Genomic DNA, 15,455 nt, shown 5'->3' on the forward strand with positions numbered 1-15,455 from the left:
TGTTATTCCTTCTTGGAGCCAGTTCTGGTGAGAGTAAGGTTCGCTTGCTCCCACTCACCTCCCCCATCTTCCCCTCCACTATAAAAGCTTTTTCTTGCCTCTTTTATGTGAGATAATTTACCCGATTCTGCCTGTCCTTTTCCTTTTCTCCCAGTACATTCCTCTCTCACTCTTTAATTTTATTCTTTTAGATATTCCTTCATATTCAACTCATATCTCTGCCCTCTAGTTATGTTACACACTCTTTCTAACTGCCCTAATAATGAGAAAGTATGACTTACCAGTATCATCTTCCCATGTAGGAATGTAAATAATTTAACCGTAATCCTTTTCCTATTTACCTTTTTATGGCTTCTCTTGAGTCTTGCATTAGAAAGTCAGATTTTCTCTTCAGCTCTGGTCTTCAAGAATGTTTCAAAGTCCTCTATTTTATTGAATGTCAGGTTCCACCCCCTGAAGGATTCTACGCAGTTATGCTGGGTAGGTGATTCTTGATTGTAATCCTAGTTCCTTTGCCACCCAGGAATATCATATTCCAAGCCCTCTGATCCTTTAACGTAGAAACTGTTAAATCTTGTGTTATCCAGACTGTGGCTCCATAATACTTGAATTACTTAGATTGTTTCTTTCTAGTTGCTTGCGATGTTTTTTCCTTGATCTGGGAGCCCAGGAATTTGGCTGTAATATTCCTGGGAGTTTTCCTTTTGAGTTCTTAAAGAAGGTGATTGGTTGATTCTTTGAATTTCTTTTTTAATCTCTGGTTCTAGAATATCAGCAGTTTTCCTTAATGATTGCTTGAAACTTGATGTGTAGGTTCTTTTTTTGATCATGATTTTCAAGTAGTCTGATAATTTTAAAATTATCTCTCCTGAATCTATTTCTAGGTCAGTTGTTTTTCCAGTGAGATAATTCACACTGCCTTACTTTTTTTTTTACTTTTGATTTTATTGTTTATTGATTTCTCATAAAGTCATTAGCTTCTTTTTGATTCTTATTTTTAAGGAATAATTTTCCTCAGTGAGTTTTTGTGCTTCCTTTTACATTTGGCCAATTCTACTTTTTAAGGAGTTTTTTTTCTTCAGTAAATTTGTGCCTCTTTTTCCATTTGGCCAGTTCTGCTTTTTAAGGCATTTTATCCTCATTGGCTTTTTGTACCTTTTTTCACCATGTGGTCTATTCTGTTTTTTAAGGTGTTATTTTCTTCAGTATTTTTTGTGTCTCCTTTAACCAAACTGTTGACTCATTTTTCATGATTTTCTTGAATCATTCTCATTTTTTTTTTTAACAAATTTTTCCTCTACCTCTCTTAATGAATTCTCAAAATCCTTTTTGAGCTCTTTATGGCCTGAAATCAGTTCATATTTTTCTTTGAAGTTTTGACTTTGTTATCTTTTCTGAGTATGTGTTTTGATCTCACTTGTCACCATAGTAACTTTATATGGTCAGAATTTTTTTTTCTGTTTGCTCATTTTTCTAGCCTATTACTTGATTTTTAACTCTTTGTTAAAGTATGGCTCTGCTTTCAGGGTGGAGGGTGCACTGTCCCAAGCTTTGGGGGTTTTGTGTAGCTGTGTTCTGAGATACTTCTGAGACTTCTAAGTTTTCAGTTCTTCCAAGGTGGTATGGTCTAAGGAGAGTTGTATTTACTTTTCTCCTGGCCTGTGCTCTGGTCTGTGCCCAACCAAGCTCTGGTATGCTAGTGCTCCTCCTCTCTGAGACTGCAACCCAGATCCAAGTATGGGCCACGCAACAGAGTCCTGCCCCAGTGCTTGCAAAGAGATCCTCATAATCTCCTTCTGACCAATTGTTTGACTCTCTTACTGTCTGTGGGCTGAGAGTTCTGGAAGCAGGTATTCTATGGAATGGAAGTGACTCCTAAGGCCTGCTCCTAGTTTGCTGAGGCTGGGTCTGTGCTGACATGGCCTTTGCTAGACTGTGTTCCACCCTCACCCAGGTGTGACAGACCTTTCCTGCAGATCTTCTAAGTTGTCTTTGGCTGGAAAATTATTTCACCCCATCCTTCTGTGAGTTCTGCTGCTTCAGGAATTGTTATATGGATTACTTAAAGGTGTTTGGAGGTTGGGGAGAGAGCTCAAGAGAGTGGCTGCTTTTTCTCTGCTGTCTTGGCTCTGCCTCCCTCCATAGGGTCTTAAAGGAAACCAGGGAGGTCACTAGACAGCACAGAGAATGAGGGTGTGATAAGCACAGGAGACAGCCTGAGAATATGCCCAAAGCCAAGAGATGGGAGTGTCTTAATTACGGAACAGCGAGGAGGTCACTGGACTGAAGAGTACATATTGGGGAGTAAGGTGTAAGAAGACTTGAAAGGTAGGAGGGGGCTAGGTTATGAAGGGTTTTGAGTGCTAAAGAGGATTTTGTATTTGATCCTTGAAGCACAAGGGAGCCACTGGAGTTTGAGTAGGGAGGTAACATGATCAAATTTGCACTTTAGGAAAATTACTTTAGTGGCTGAATGGAGGATGAATTGGAGCAAGGAAAGCCTTTAGGTAGACAAACCCGCCAGTGGCTATTACAGTAATCTAGGCATTAATTGATGAGAGCCAGAACTAGAATGGTGGCAGTGACAGAGGAGGGAATGGAGCATATATGGGAGATGGTGCAAACGTGAAATCAATAGGTCTTGGCAACAGCTTGCATGTGGAGGGGGTGAGAAATAGTGAGGAATCCAAGACAAAAGCTAGGTTGTGAATCAGGGGCACGAAGAGGATGATATTGCGTTCTACAGTAATAGAGAAGGTAGAAAGGGTGGGAACGGTTCAGGGGGAATTATAAGGTGTACAGAGGTAAGGGAAGGAGGCCATAAAGGCAAGGGTATAAATAAGATTTTCTAGGCATTTACGAGACATAGAAGGCAAGTTGAGGTGGTGTGAGGATCAAGCGAAGGTATTAGAGGGAAAGAGGGGGGGAAGGAAAGGAAAGGGACTGAGTGAGTGTGTGTGTGTGTGTGTGTGTGTGTGTGTGTGTGTGTGTGTGTGTGTATGAGAAAGAGAGAGAGTGTCAGCGAGTCAGCGCACACTAGCTGTCAGAATTATGTATTGGAAAGAGCACTGCTTGACCTTGGGAGTCAGACAATTTAGATTCAGATTTCAGTTATGTCACTTGATAGCTTTGTCACTTAACATGTTTCCTTTTCTGGAAAATGGAAAAAATAATTATGTAATAGCACATTCCAACCAAGTTAGCTGTAAGAATTGAATGAGATATAATGGCTGTGAAAGCATGTTATAGATTCAGAGTGCTACTATGTAAATGTAAGTTACTATCGCTAAATGATTGTCATTACAAATTTCACAGACTCATGCTTGAGAAATTTAATGTCATCTATTTTTTTCTCAGTTGCCTTGTCGAAGGAGATGCTAAAGAAGAAATATTACAGCCTCCAGAACCTCACCCTGTACCACCCATCTTGACACCTTCTCCTCCTTCAGCCTATCCAACAGTTACTACAGTATGGCAAGACAATGACAGATACCATCCAAAGCCGGTGTTGCATATAGTTTCATCAGAACAGCAGTCACCAGACCTCAATAAAAATTATAATAAATCAACAGAACTTCCAGGGAAGAATGAATCAATAGTTGAACATATGGAGAAGAAACTGGAACGAAACTTGAGTTTTGAAATTAAAAAGGTTCCCCTACAGGAGGGACCAAAAAGTTTTGATGGAAATACACTCTTGAATAGAGGACATGCAATTAAGATTAAATCTGTATCACCCTGTGCAACTGAAAAACTCTCAAAGTCACAGGAACCAAGTTCAGGGGATTTAACTGAAGATGTTTCTCAAAACTCTTGTGTGGACTGTGGTGTATCACCATCTAGCAAAGTCTCAGTAATTACACAAGAAGGAATGCAGAAAAGTTCTGATACCCCACCAAGACCAGATTGTTTGCCTCTTAAAGAGAAAGGACATGTTATATGGCCATTACATGGTCCTGAAAATGCACTGCCTATTCCCGATGAGTCTGAGAGCAAAGTCTCAGATAACCAATGTCAGGCTACTAAAACTGTTTCTCTAACACCAAGCCCCTCATTACATGTAGAAGCCAGCAGTCTTGTGGATCATGATAGTAATACATCTTTAGTTAGAGCACCCCTCAGTTTTACTAACCCTCTTCACTCTGATGATTCTGACAGTGATGAAGGGAACTGTGATGGAGCCATGCCTAAGAATGTGACTAATATTTCAACAGCAAGTGCTACAGTTTCTACTGCCACTAGCACTGAAAACATTTCTACTAGAAAAGTATTACCAATGTCCATTGCTAGACATGATGTACCCGTTACAATATGTTCAGGGGCTGAAAAAGGTAGGTTTTCTTCGGCTTCACCCAATGGATCTCAAAGTATGATATAAAGATAATAAACCTTTGAGTTAAAAATTTTTTTTTTTCTAAATTTCATAGCCTAAATCACAAGATTTTTAGCACTTAACATTTGAAAATGCATTTTGGTTGTTAGACCGGTGTAAGTCACAAATGACAGCAGATGACAAAATTATGGATATTTTATATATTGTAGCCACAAATATTGTGGGGAAGGGACACTGCGATTCAAAACACTATTGAAATCCACTGCCTGGAATAACTTAACTGTCCACTTCATATCGCCACTGTTTCTAATAATAGTTAATAACTTCTCAGATTCCTCTTTTATCATTAATAAAATTTCACACTAAGAATGTTATCAGCTAATACCAAATCTTTCAGCTTTGAGTTAAAACCAAGAAGTTTCGTTTTCAACATCTCTGGGCTTTGTAACTAGTTAAACTGAAGGATGTGTCACATTTGTCTATTCGTGCATATTGAGCTAGTGATGCTTGTCAGTTGTAGCAATCACATATAATCTGAAGGGTAATGATATATACCATATTGGAACAAACAGTCATATACTAGGACAGAGCTTTACAGATGAAAGAAGAAAACAGGAATATTTTAAAAACTTTAAACCAATTCTTAGCCTAAAGAACCAAGGTTCTTTGTAAGCCAGATTTTTTGGAAAATGAAGCCTACGTTCATTGGACCATTGTACGTAGTTCTATGTACTATGTACTAATGTTCTAATGACAGTTGCCACACTATCAACTTAGTATCATTTCATATTTTAAATGCCTTCCTCTCCCCATTTACTACTAGATCTTGAAAAATGATTCCCAAACTAACTGCATACTGTGTTTATATCAGCCCCAAAAATGTATCTTGTGTTTTTTATACTTGGGAAATTATTCTACTCATTTTTGCCCTTGTTTGAAAAAAAAGGATTTGGGGAGAATGTATGAAAGGAATTGTTACCCACAATACCCATTTAAGGAGTGGATTGTCTTTGAATAACTTTTATGCAAAAAGAATAGATGAAATCTTAAGCACTATTCTTTTTTTAAGCTTTACATCAACATTACCTTAACATAACATTAGCATTAACAATTAACATTAACAAAGCATTTATCTGAAACATACTTTTGAGTTCAAAAAAGCACTCAGTAGTTGGTAGCATTACTCTATTGCTAATGATAGTTTTATTGCCTTGGATGAGCCACTGATAAAATTATAAAATGTTTACTGTCAGAAACCTTGTTTATATCCTGTCAGTGGACAAGGTAGTGTTCTCACTGGACATGGATTGTCAGGGAGTCCTGACTTCACTTGCTAGTTGTTTGTCCATTGGCAAATCATTTACTATCTGTCCACCTCAGTTTGCTCATCTATAAAATGAGAGTAATAATAGTGTCTACCTCTCAAGGTTGTTGTGAGGATAAAATAAGATAAAATTGAAAGTCTTTTGCAAACCTTAGATCTATACAACCTTATATATAAATGTCAGTATCATAATTACTATTAGCTACCTTTGACATAGTGGCAATTCTAAAGGATCCTTTTTTATAAGAGACTTGTCTGATCAATAGTCCTAGAGAACCAAGTGATTTAAATGCTAATTGTCTTTGGGAACTATTTTTACTAATTTCTATTTTAATTTAGAATAGTGGCTTCTAGTCAGATTTTCTCAAAGCCACATTCTAGCGGACTACATAATGAATATTATTTGAAAATGCCTATGGGTATTGTACAGACTTTTAACTGACATCTTAATTTTTCTTTTAGAAAACTGTTGATAAATAATCTAACATAAATTTTGGTTTATTTTAAGAGCAAAGGATGTCAAAGGAGTAAGTTTCTAGGAAGATAGCTTACAGGATCTATGTGCAATATTAACTGATGAGTCTAATTTGACTAGAATATATACACTACTGATATAAAGATCTTGGGTTACTTAGTTATATAGTCAGAGGCTATCCCCCTCTAATCCTGGTTATCTTCCAAATGTGCTGGTCAGAGGAACTCAGGATTGTAGATCTAAAGCAGGAAGGAACCCCAAAAGCCATTTATTCCAGTTCCCCTCATTTTACAGGTGAAACCGAATATGAGAAAAGCTAAGTGACCCGCTCAAGCATAAATAAATTGTGTGAGAGGCAGGATTTGGACCTACATGTTGTGACTCCATCGGGTCTTCCCAGAATGTGTATAGATGGCTCAGCATAAACCAGAAATCGCAGCCCACAATACTCTCTTGTAGGACTGGGACCAGATTAAAATGTAATTGGGAAATATTTAAGAAAATGAAAATACATTAAAACATAATGTTAATATATATGGTTTTTGAAGTCAGTTTGCAGCCTTAGAGATCCTATTGTACTGTTCTACTTGTGTTTGACACCACTGGTATATGCCATCACTACTACTAGAAAAAATAAAATCATGGCAGGTTATTAAAATTGCCTTTGTAGACAAAAGACAATACAAAAAACTCTGAATAATCTGGTGGTGAGCCTGTCCTTGTTTTCTGTCATTAGAACCAAGGTTTTAGAATAGTAAGAGTAACACTTATTTTCTTAGATGTCATGCGTATTCCTGGATTACTTATAAAAAGGAGGTTAAGTCCAGTGAATCTCCACTATATCCAGTGATGTCTCCTACTGAGCTGCTGCTGGAGTATGTGTCTCCATCCATATGGGGCAGTCCAAGGCAAAATAACTGTGCCCTTCTGCTTCTCATTTTCTTAGCCTTGTTCTCTCTTCTCTCCTGCCTCTCTTTATTTCCCCTATCCTGAGTGGTCTTATTTGTTTTAAGTCACACTGAGACATAGGTATAAATGACTGATAAATTTTTTTTACCTCATAAATGTCTTGCAATTTAGCTATTAAAAAAACCTTTTTGGCTTAAGTTAAATAATGAAACTTTAATTGTAGAATTTACATGGGAATTTTTCTAATATCCCCTGAAATTCTAGCAAATAGGTTGCCTGTTTTCTTTATTAAGGAGAATCCTGGGAGCCAGTCCTAGTTAATATAAAAGGGAACACTTTTAGGCTTTGTCTCTAGGGCAGGAGTGGGGAACAAATTTGTTATGTGAAGTTTGGATTCAGTCAAAGGGCTGCCCTTGAAGACCTAAGAGGGCTATGTGTGGCCTCGAGGCCACAGGTTCCCTACCCCTGCTCTAGGGCTTCAGGGAAAATTTGTGGGAGAGTTCTGTTGTTAAAAAATACATTCTTAGATGCAGTTCATATTGCTTTTCATTTTGGTGTTCGGCTTTCTCAGAATGGATGGTAAAAATGTGTTAAGGAATAAATCAATTATGCTATTTTTGCAGTTTTACTTTTTGTTTCTTTGAAAAGCTATTAAATCTATGTTGCAGTAATTGAAATGAATGTAAGAAAATTTTCATTCTGTTTAAATGACATTTAATTTCATTCTTAATCATGTGTATTTAATTTAGATGTTGATATTAGTGAAGAGCTGCCTCCCCCACTACCTGAAAGAACTCCTGAATCTTTTGTATTAGCAAGTGATCATAGTGAGTTTCTTTTATACCATTACATTTTGTAGTTATTGATGAAATATTTTAATATTTAGATGTCTCCTCAATGCATTATTTAAACTCTGAATTTTAAAAATATTTTAAAAGCTGTAACTTAAAAGCATTGTAAATAACATAGTTAAGTATAAAGAAAATTTTTATTAATGTAACTTTTAGATTAAATTTTTTTTTCAAACAACTGGTATTTCCATGAAACAATTTTATTTAGGGCAATAGGCATTGGTCTTTTTTATTTATAAAACCACTGGAGTTGCCAGAACTAAAATTCAATGTAATATTTTTGTTTCCTGCGGTGTGCCTGATTGATGACTTTATATTTTAACTAAATTTAGCTTTTCATTTTGAGAGAGCAATAACTGGGCAAATGTGTAAGTTATTTCCTGGAGATAAATATTCTTAAAGAAATTAGAAACTTCAAAACTGTCAAGTTACACTTAATGACATTTATATTATGTTCTCATTAACATAAAGAAACTTTTAATTATGATGTAAGTCCTTTAAACTCTAAGGTTTATTGTTCACTCTTTAAGCTAAGAAAAATGACACTAACAATACAACTGCATATTTTTATTGGCTTCCTTAATTACTGGAATTTACTTTTCTAATTTGCTTTACATCTGTATTTCAGTAATATTTTTGATATTTTATTGACTCTCTAGTGCCTGCAATGCTTGCAAAAAAATGTTTTATTCTAAACATCTGGCCAGCTTTGCATCTTATAATTTAGGGATCGTTGAGTTTATTAGCTTTAATAATTAATTTGGTTTAGGAAATGTTATCAGATATGTATGTGTATGTATGTACTGGAAATTGTTTAAACATAGTATATATGCAGTTTATAGTCAGCATTCTAAAATGTTTGTACCGTAAATGGTCTGTTTTTGTATATATTACTGAAATATAAAGAATTTTATGTTCAAAGAGTTTGAATTTTGATCATAAGAATCCATTTTTCTCAGACACATCTGTAAGGTCTGCTGAGTGGAATGAACTTCACACCGAAGAGCAATCTGAACGAAAAAAATCTGAAGTAAGAGTTTCATTTTGGGAATGGAAGAATCTGCTTTTCAGAAAGTTTTGCTCTTTAATTTATATTTTTAGAGGTGATTTTTGGCATTACTTAAATGTAGATCTGCAGGTTATAATTTATAAATTAGCATTATTAGCACTATGTTTTAAACAAGCTCCACAAAAAAAGCATTTGTTTCTAAATTTTCAGCTGAGTAAAAGATTTGTTCCCTGAAGTGAAAATGAAAAGGCAAACATGAATTACAGATAACAAATAATTGCATTTTACCTTTCACACACATTGTACTTTTATCAGAAATTAGATTTGATCCTTGTAAGATGTGAATAATAGTTAATAAGCATAATGTTCCAGAATGAACATTGAGAGCCAATAGGTAAGGATTCAGTGAAATGGAAGAATGAACTTAATTTGGTTTCATCCTCTTTCTTGGCTACCCACTGAGGTTCCGATTTTCGTGACAGTTGGGGCATGCGCGTGCGTAACAATACTCTTCTATCATAGTATAGTCTACACAGGACATTTCTTCCCCTGTAACCCACTTTGTCCCTCACCTGGACTGTCTTCTTATCTAGGAAATGTAGCTAAAGCCCTCGTTCTAAGATATAGGTAGCTAGTTGCTGTGTGCTTTGGGGAGATAGCCATATCAATCTTTCTACATCCTATTTGGAAAAGGGAAGGTAAATTCTCTTTCACCCATGTGCATGTCATGTTTCATGATTTTTATTTAAACTCCATTGGAAGCACTATTGTTCTCCTTAGTATCACTTGGAAAGTTAAGATAAAAAAGATTTAAAGTTTCATAGATGCATACAAGCGACTTCTCCTGATTTTTTTGTTACATTATTTTTGTGTATAAAAAGTTAAAAGTTTCCAAATGATTATTTAACAGGTCTTGATATCTACTGAGAATAAAACATTTGGTAAGTGATCAAGCTTTCTTTCCATTTTGTTTTTTCTACATTGACGAAAAATGTAGATGAATTCCATTTTTTTAGATTTTAGAGTTACATTTTGCTGTCTACTTCAATGGAGACATGATTTCATCACTGCACTTTCAGTCCATCCAGGTTATCTTATTTGGTGTGACTCAAATGAATTTGTCATAATTAAGTCAATCTAATATATATTATACATCATCCTGATTTATTTATTTACATATTTATAATACCATTGAACTGTAACTGTAATTTCACTGTCATGCCAAAAATGATTATAATCATATTGTAATTAAGTGTTTTGATGCATGACATTGCAGCTTAATAACATGTTCATTGTTTTTTAACATTAAAATTATGCATTTTAGCACTCTATTCAATTTGCTAAAATTGACCTTTTTGGGGATAAGTCCTCATAATTAATGTTTCCTTTTAGATATAAAAGTTAGTTCATTACTAATTCATTTTAAAGATGAAAAAAGTTAACTTAATATTGCTAAAAACTAATTTTTCTAAAAGGTAAAGTTTTACATTTTTAAAAATTAATATCTAGGGAATATATAGCTTTAAGCAGATTCTCCATATAAGTCAAGGAGCAGTATAGAAATCCTGCACTATGATATATTGGGGTACAAACCTGGACTGTATTTGCCAAAGATCTATTGCATTAAATACAATTTCAGAGTAGAGTAATCACATCTATCATCCCACATATTCATCCTGTCTTCTCAGATATTTTGTAGTTCAGAACCAGAATTATCTCTGGAAGAACAGAACCGTCTCCCAGGATATTAATTCTGTAACATTCATTTATTCAACACCAGTTTCAACACAAAATCTAGGGGGGCAAAACAGGCAAAACACAAGCTTTACTATCAGACCAGTATATTTATAGGTTATATTTTTCATGCAACTCTATTTAATTGTTTTGGTGGTGTGAACCATTGTGTCAAAGTTACATCATGTTTTAAGTGTTTAAACAAAATCTTTGGCATACTGGATAGAAAGTTGGGCTAGAAACCAGGAGGCCCTAGGTTCAAGTGCCTCTGACTGTGCCACCTAAGGGAAGTCACTTAACCCTATCTCAGACTTAAGTTGAAGATAAGGTGCTGACTTTCATTGATAAGCGAGAGTTTTCTCACCTGGAAGTTCTCTCTGCCAATGAAGTCAGAGGTCCAGGGCTTATTCCTTTCCCTTTAAGTACTTAAAACCACAATTTAGAGTTGGATAATACCTGAGAAAAGCTCTCCATTTATATAAGTTGTAACTTGTCCAGGATCACATGTGGTATATAAAATATAAACCCAGGTATTTAGACTTGACTCCACTGCTTTAGCCATTGTATCATACTGTTTCATAAAATAACTGAACAGTTCAGAAGATGATTACAAAGAAGATACTCCCAAAATAAAGTGGTTTAAGCATTCCAGCTACAGAAACCTAAAATTCTTGTTAAACTCAGCTATTTTATTTGCTCCATGTTGCTCTGGTTGTATCATACTTGTATCCCCTTCTCCACTTAAGAAAAATTTCAAAAATGAAAACCCATGTAATGGAAAATTTAAGGATAATACAACTGGCTTCCATCAAAAATATACAGTCATTTCTTGTTCACATTACTTTTAGAAACACATTCATGTTGTTGAAGGTATACTTAACCCTTACCTGGTTATTTCAACAATATCTGTCTTAGTGTCTATATTAAAGTTCTAAATTCTCAATGTTACAAATGATTATAGCTAATTTTTGTTTTTGTTTTTTAGATCACCCTCTAGAGAGTGATCAGACAGAGACTAATATAGAATGTCTACTCCCTACTTTAAGTAACAAAGATCATACTTCAGAAGAAAGTCCAGCAGAAGCCACAGATATTGGTAATAATTCCATTAATCAATGTTATTTTTACCTGCCACTGGTTACTGTTGTCCCCAAATTTATGACTAAACAGCAGATGGTTATACTAGAAAGAAGACCAGACTCTTCATAATTCTTGGATTTCCTTAAGATAAAATCAGCAGTGAATTCAACTTCAGAGTATTTTATGAATTCTAATAGAATACTAGCTAAGAGTAGTTGCCAAGTTGATCAAGGAATAAATTAAATGAAAGTATACTTAAATGAATATACCATATCAAAATGAATAAAAAACTAAAGTACAATGTACTGTTTAAAGAGTTTTCCTTTAGTTTTGAAGCAGTGTCAAAGATAATCATTTTTTGTTAAGTTGTATCAGGGTTGGTTTTATTCCTGATATTAAATGAAGCATTTTTAATTTGCCAAACAAATTTGTAATGTTTGAGAATTTTTTTTAATGTAAAATTCCTTTTTGGAAAATTGTGTTCCTAAAGGTAAAGATGTCTATAGAGTGAGAAGGTTGTAAATAATATGCTTCAAAACTCTGAAAGATGACTCTATCTATATTTTGACTGTAGGTTTTGGTAATCGTTGTGAAAAACCCAAAGGACCAAGAGATCCGCCATCAGAATGGACATGATGCAAGGGGACAAAGGACACATAAAATGAAACTGGAAAATTCAAAGTGCCACTGAAAACCAGATTTATAGTATTTCAGTTCCCCTTCAAAATAGAGAAAAGTTGGGTTATTGTGGGTGGGGGTGGTTGATAAAAGAGCAGTGTAGATTGTTACCTACAAAGGATACACTTTTTATAGTACATCCATTTTGAATTTGCAAGTTTGCAACAGTGGAGTCCAGTATTACATTCTAATTTGGGGAGGGGGAGGGGGCCGGGACCATCTACTCTGCCTTATTGTACACTTAGGAAGAAGTATTACATATGGTTTATTTTGTAACTTCAAGTATTATTGCCTTAATGTCTCTTAACCCTGTTACACGCTGCTTGTAGACATGTTAATACAGTAATACTTTTATGAGAAATTGAGTTTATGGACGACTCTTTTGCTAATGTTTTATCATGTATGCATTATTTTGTATATGTACAGGGCAAGTAGGTATATAATTTGATAAAGTTGCAATCATAAGATATTAACAGAAGATGTAAGGAATCTCTGCATGATCTAAATCTTTGTCTACCTTATTTGTAAATTATTTGCCCTGATGTTTTAGAAAATAGTTTCTGATTTTTAAAATTGCTGGACACATGCTGCCAGCATTACAGGTTAGCAGAGATAAAAGATTGTAATAATACATTTTGTAAATTGTAAGCAAAAGGTTATTTTTATATTATATACTGTTTGTTGATCCTAATTTGTCCTGGTTTTCATCTAGTTATAGAGATTCAGTAAGTGCCTTGGAACAATATTGAATTCTCTTAGCTCATGTGTATTACTTTAATATTTGAGTTCAACTGGGATTAGAAGACTATCGAAATGTCTATGTTTTAGAATATGTCACCTGCCAGTAAAAAACAAAACCAATTCTACAAATTCTGTCTCTCTTGATTATCATTTTAGCTTTCTGAGGGACCTTGTTCCTTTAGTAGGAATTTTATTTCTTTTTTTTCTTCATGGATTGAAATCCTATTTTAATTGCATTCTTCCCATTTAGCCTTCATGTCATAGGGACTGACTGAAATATCCAAAGTTGGAGAAGGAGCTAGAATCAGGTTTGGCTATTTTCAAGAGATTTCTTTTCTCTTGATTTATAGTTCCCATATTGAACAGATTGGAGAGATATAGAATGTGGAATAGAGGCTTTGAGGAAAGAAAGTGGGATCACTGTGAAAAAAGTTGATGGCTTTTCTATGGTAGAAAAATTTTAAATCACTTATCCTTCCATATTTAGACTCAACTGGATTTTTGTTGTTGCTTGTTTACTCAGGGATTTTTATATTCAATGAATCAATAGAAATTTATTCAATTCTTCCTATGTGCCAGTCACCATACTAGTTGCTGGAGATAAAAAGACAAAAAAATGAAACAATCTATCCTCTCAGGCTTATGGGCTGTCAGGGATGATAACAAATATTTACAAGTATATACAGAATAACACAAGGTAGTTAAGAAGTGGGGAGGGCACTCATAGTTGTGGGAATTCAGTAAAGGCTTCATGTACAAGTTGGTGTTTGAATTGAGTTTTGAAGGAGGCAGAGGAAAGGAGAAAGTGCTCTACTGTCAAGAAGTCAGCCACTACAAAGACATGGAGATAATGGAAATGAAGTACTACAAGTGATGAACAAAGAATGCCAATATGGTTGGACCAGAGAGTTCAGGAAAGAAAATGTATGAGTTTGGAAACGTGTCTCTCCAAGATTTCAGACTTTGAATAGAAATTGTCTACCAGCAAGCAAGACAGTCAAGGAGCTTATATTCTAATGAGGGAAGACAACACTTAGAGGCGAGCTGAAAGGCAGAGGGCCAGGTACAACAAGCCTTAGCATGTTAAGAACCTTTTGGACAGTCATAGGTTTCAACACGGGAGGAGGTGTAATACTTTTTCCATTTTTGTAAAATTTTTATCTCCTCAATTTCTAGTTAGTATTTGGAAAACAAGGTAAGGTATATTGCTGTTTTTGGTACTTGAGATGTCTTTGCTGTTGGCACAGAATTTTGTACTTGGAAGGAACCTTAAATATTCCATAATTCAGTTGCTTATTTAACAGACAAACCAAGGCTCAGGTTGATTAAATGACTTGCCCAGAACCAAACATGTAGTCACTCCGTGGCAATGGGAGAAATATCAAACTTGGTGGATGAGTAATAGAATTTTAAAATTAATTTAGAGTTTTGTTAAACCATGGATTTTAGATTGGAGACACACATTAGTTATAGCCTAAGTCAAAAACAGAACTAAGCATGTGTTTTTGCCAAGAATGTGTACATAGTCCCTCCTTACATGTTTTGCTTTTGTCCAAAGGTGTCTGTGTACTTTTAAGAGGATTTTAATAGTAGGATGGAATAATAATTGGATTAATGTATGAAATAATTAGCATACATATGGGAATTTTTTAAAAATAGTTTATCTGTATTCTTAAAAAATATTTAAGATAGTCCACTAGAATAATCTTTTTAAAAAATAGCCCTAAAAGTTATCACGTTAATATGTTGTCATAAATGATAAATAATAAAATCCATGTAGTTATTCATCTCTTTTAGTATTCACTATAGAGGTCTTTAATTCATGTTCCTGAAAAGTTTCAGGAAGCTTATTTTTTTTTTCATTTTTGAACCAAATGTTTCCTTCTAGTACCTTATAATGTTAGTATTTAATTCATGCATTAAAAATTCAGTTTTGTTACAATGAAATGCAACAAGAATATTTGCTTTTTTAAAAAAATAGGTCCAAGTTAATTTTCAGTTTCTCTTTTCTAATTCTGGGCTTTTGTTACATAATTCTCACAAGCCAGAATTTCATGTTTTGGCAAATAGAAAGATGCAAAAACTCTATACAAAGATTTTTAGCATAATCTCAGGAGCCATTCTCTGAGGCCTAGGTGTACAAAATATATCAAGTTTTAAAATATGAACTATGTTTTGATGTATTTCCTTTAACTTATTCTCTGTATGCATACAATGTAAAATACAGAAAGATACAAGTTTTTGAAAATTAGTTAAAAACAGTACTTGGATTGTTCTATATAATCAGCCTAAGGGAAAAGACCTCTGAGTATTCAGAAAGG

At 34.5% G+C, this 15,455-nt stretch overlaps 1 protein-coding gene across 2 annotated transcripts in view; it reads left to right on the forward strand.

Moving 5' to 3' along the window:
• PTPN12 (protein tyrosine phosphatase non-receptor type 12) overlaps positions 1 to 12,754 on the forward strand; it is a 97,720-nt gene extending 84,966 nt beyond the window's left edge. For both annotated transcript variants that reach the window (XM_036760301.1, XM_036760300.1), the window contains 6 exons: positions 3,358 to 4,331; positions 7,791 to 7,868; positions 8,852 to 8,922; positions 9,812 to 9,842; positions 11,621 to 11,731; positions 12,290 to 12,754. In XM_036760301.1, coding sequence (XP_036616196.1) covers positions 3,358 to 4,331; positions 7,791 to 7,868; positions 8,852 to 8,922; positions 9,812 to 9,842; positions 11,621 to 11,731; positions 12,290 to 12,351 — 1,327 coding nt within the window. In that variant the 3' untranslated portion in view covers positions 12,352 to 12,754. The remainder of the gene's footprint in view (positions 1 to 3,357; positions 4,332 to 7,790; positions 7,869 to 8,851; positions 8,923 to 9,811; positions 9,843 to 11,620; positions 11,732 to 12,289) is intronic.
• The last annotated feature ends 2,701 nt before the right edge of the window (positions 12,755 to 15,455 follow it).

Source organism: Trichosurus vulpecula, chromosome 5 (assembly GCF_011100635.1).
Source record: "Trichosurus vulpecula isolate mTriVul1 chromosome 5, mTriVul1.pri, whole genome shotgun sequence".
Lineage (NCBI taxonomy): Eukaryota > Metazoa > Chordata > Mammalia > Diprotodontia > Phalangeridae > Trichosurus > Trichosurus vulpecula.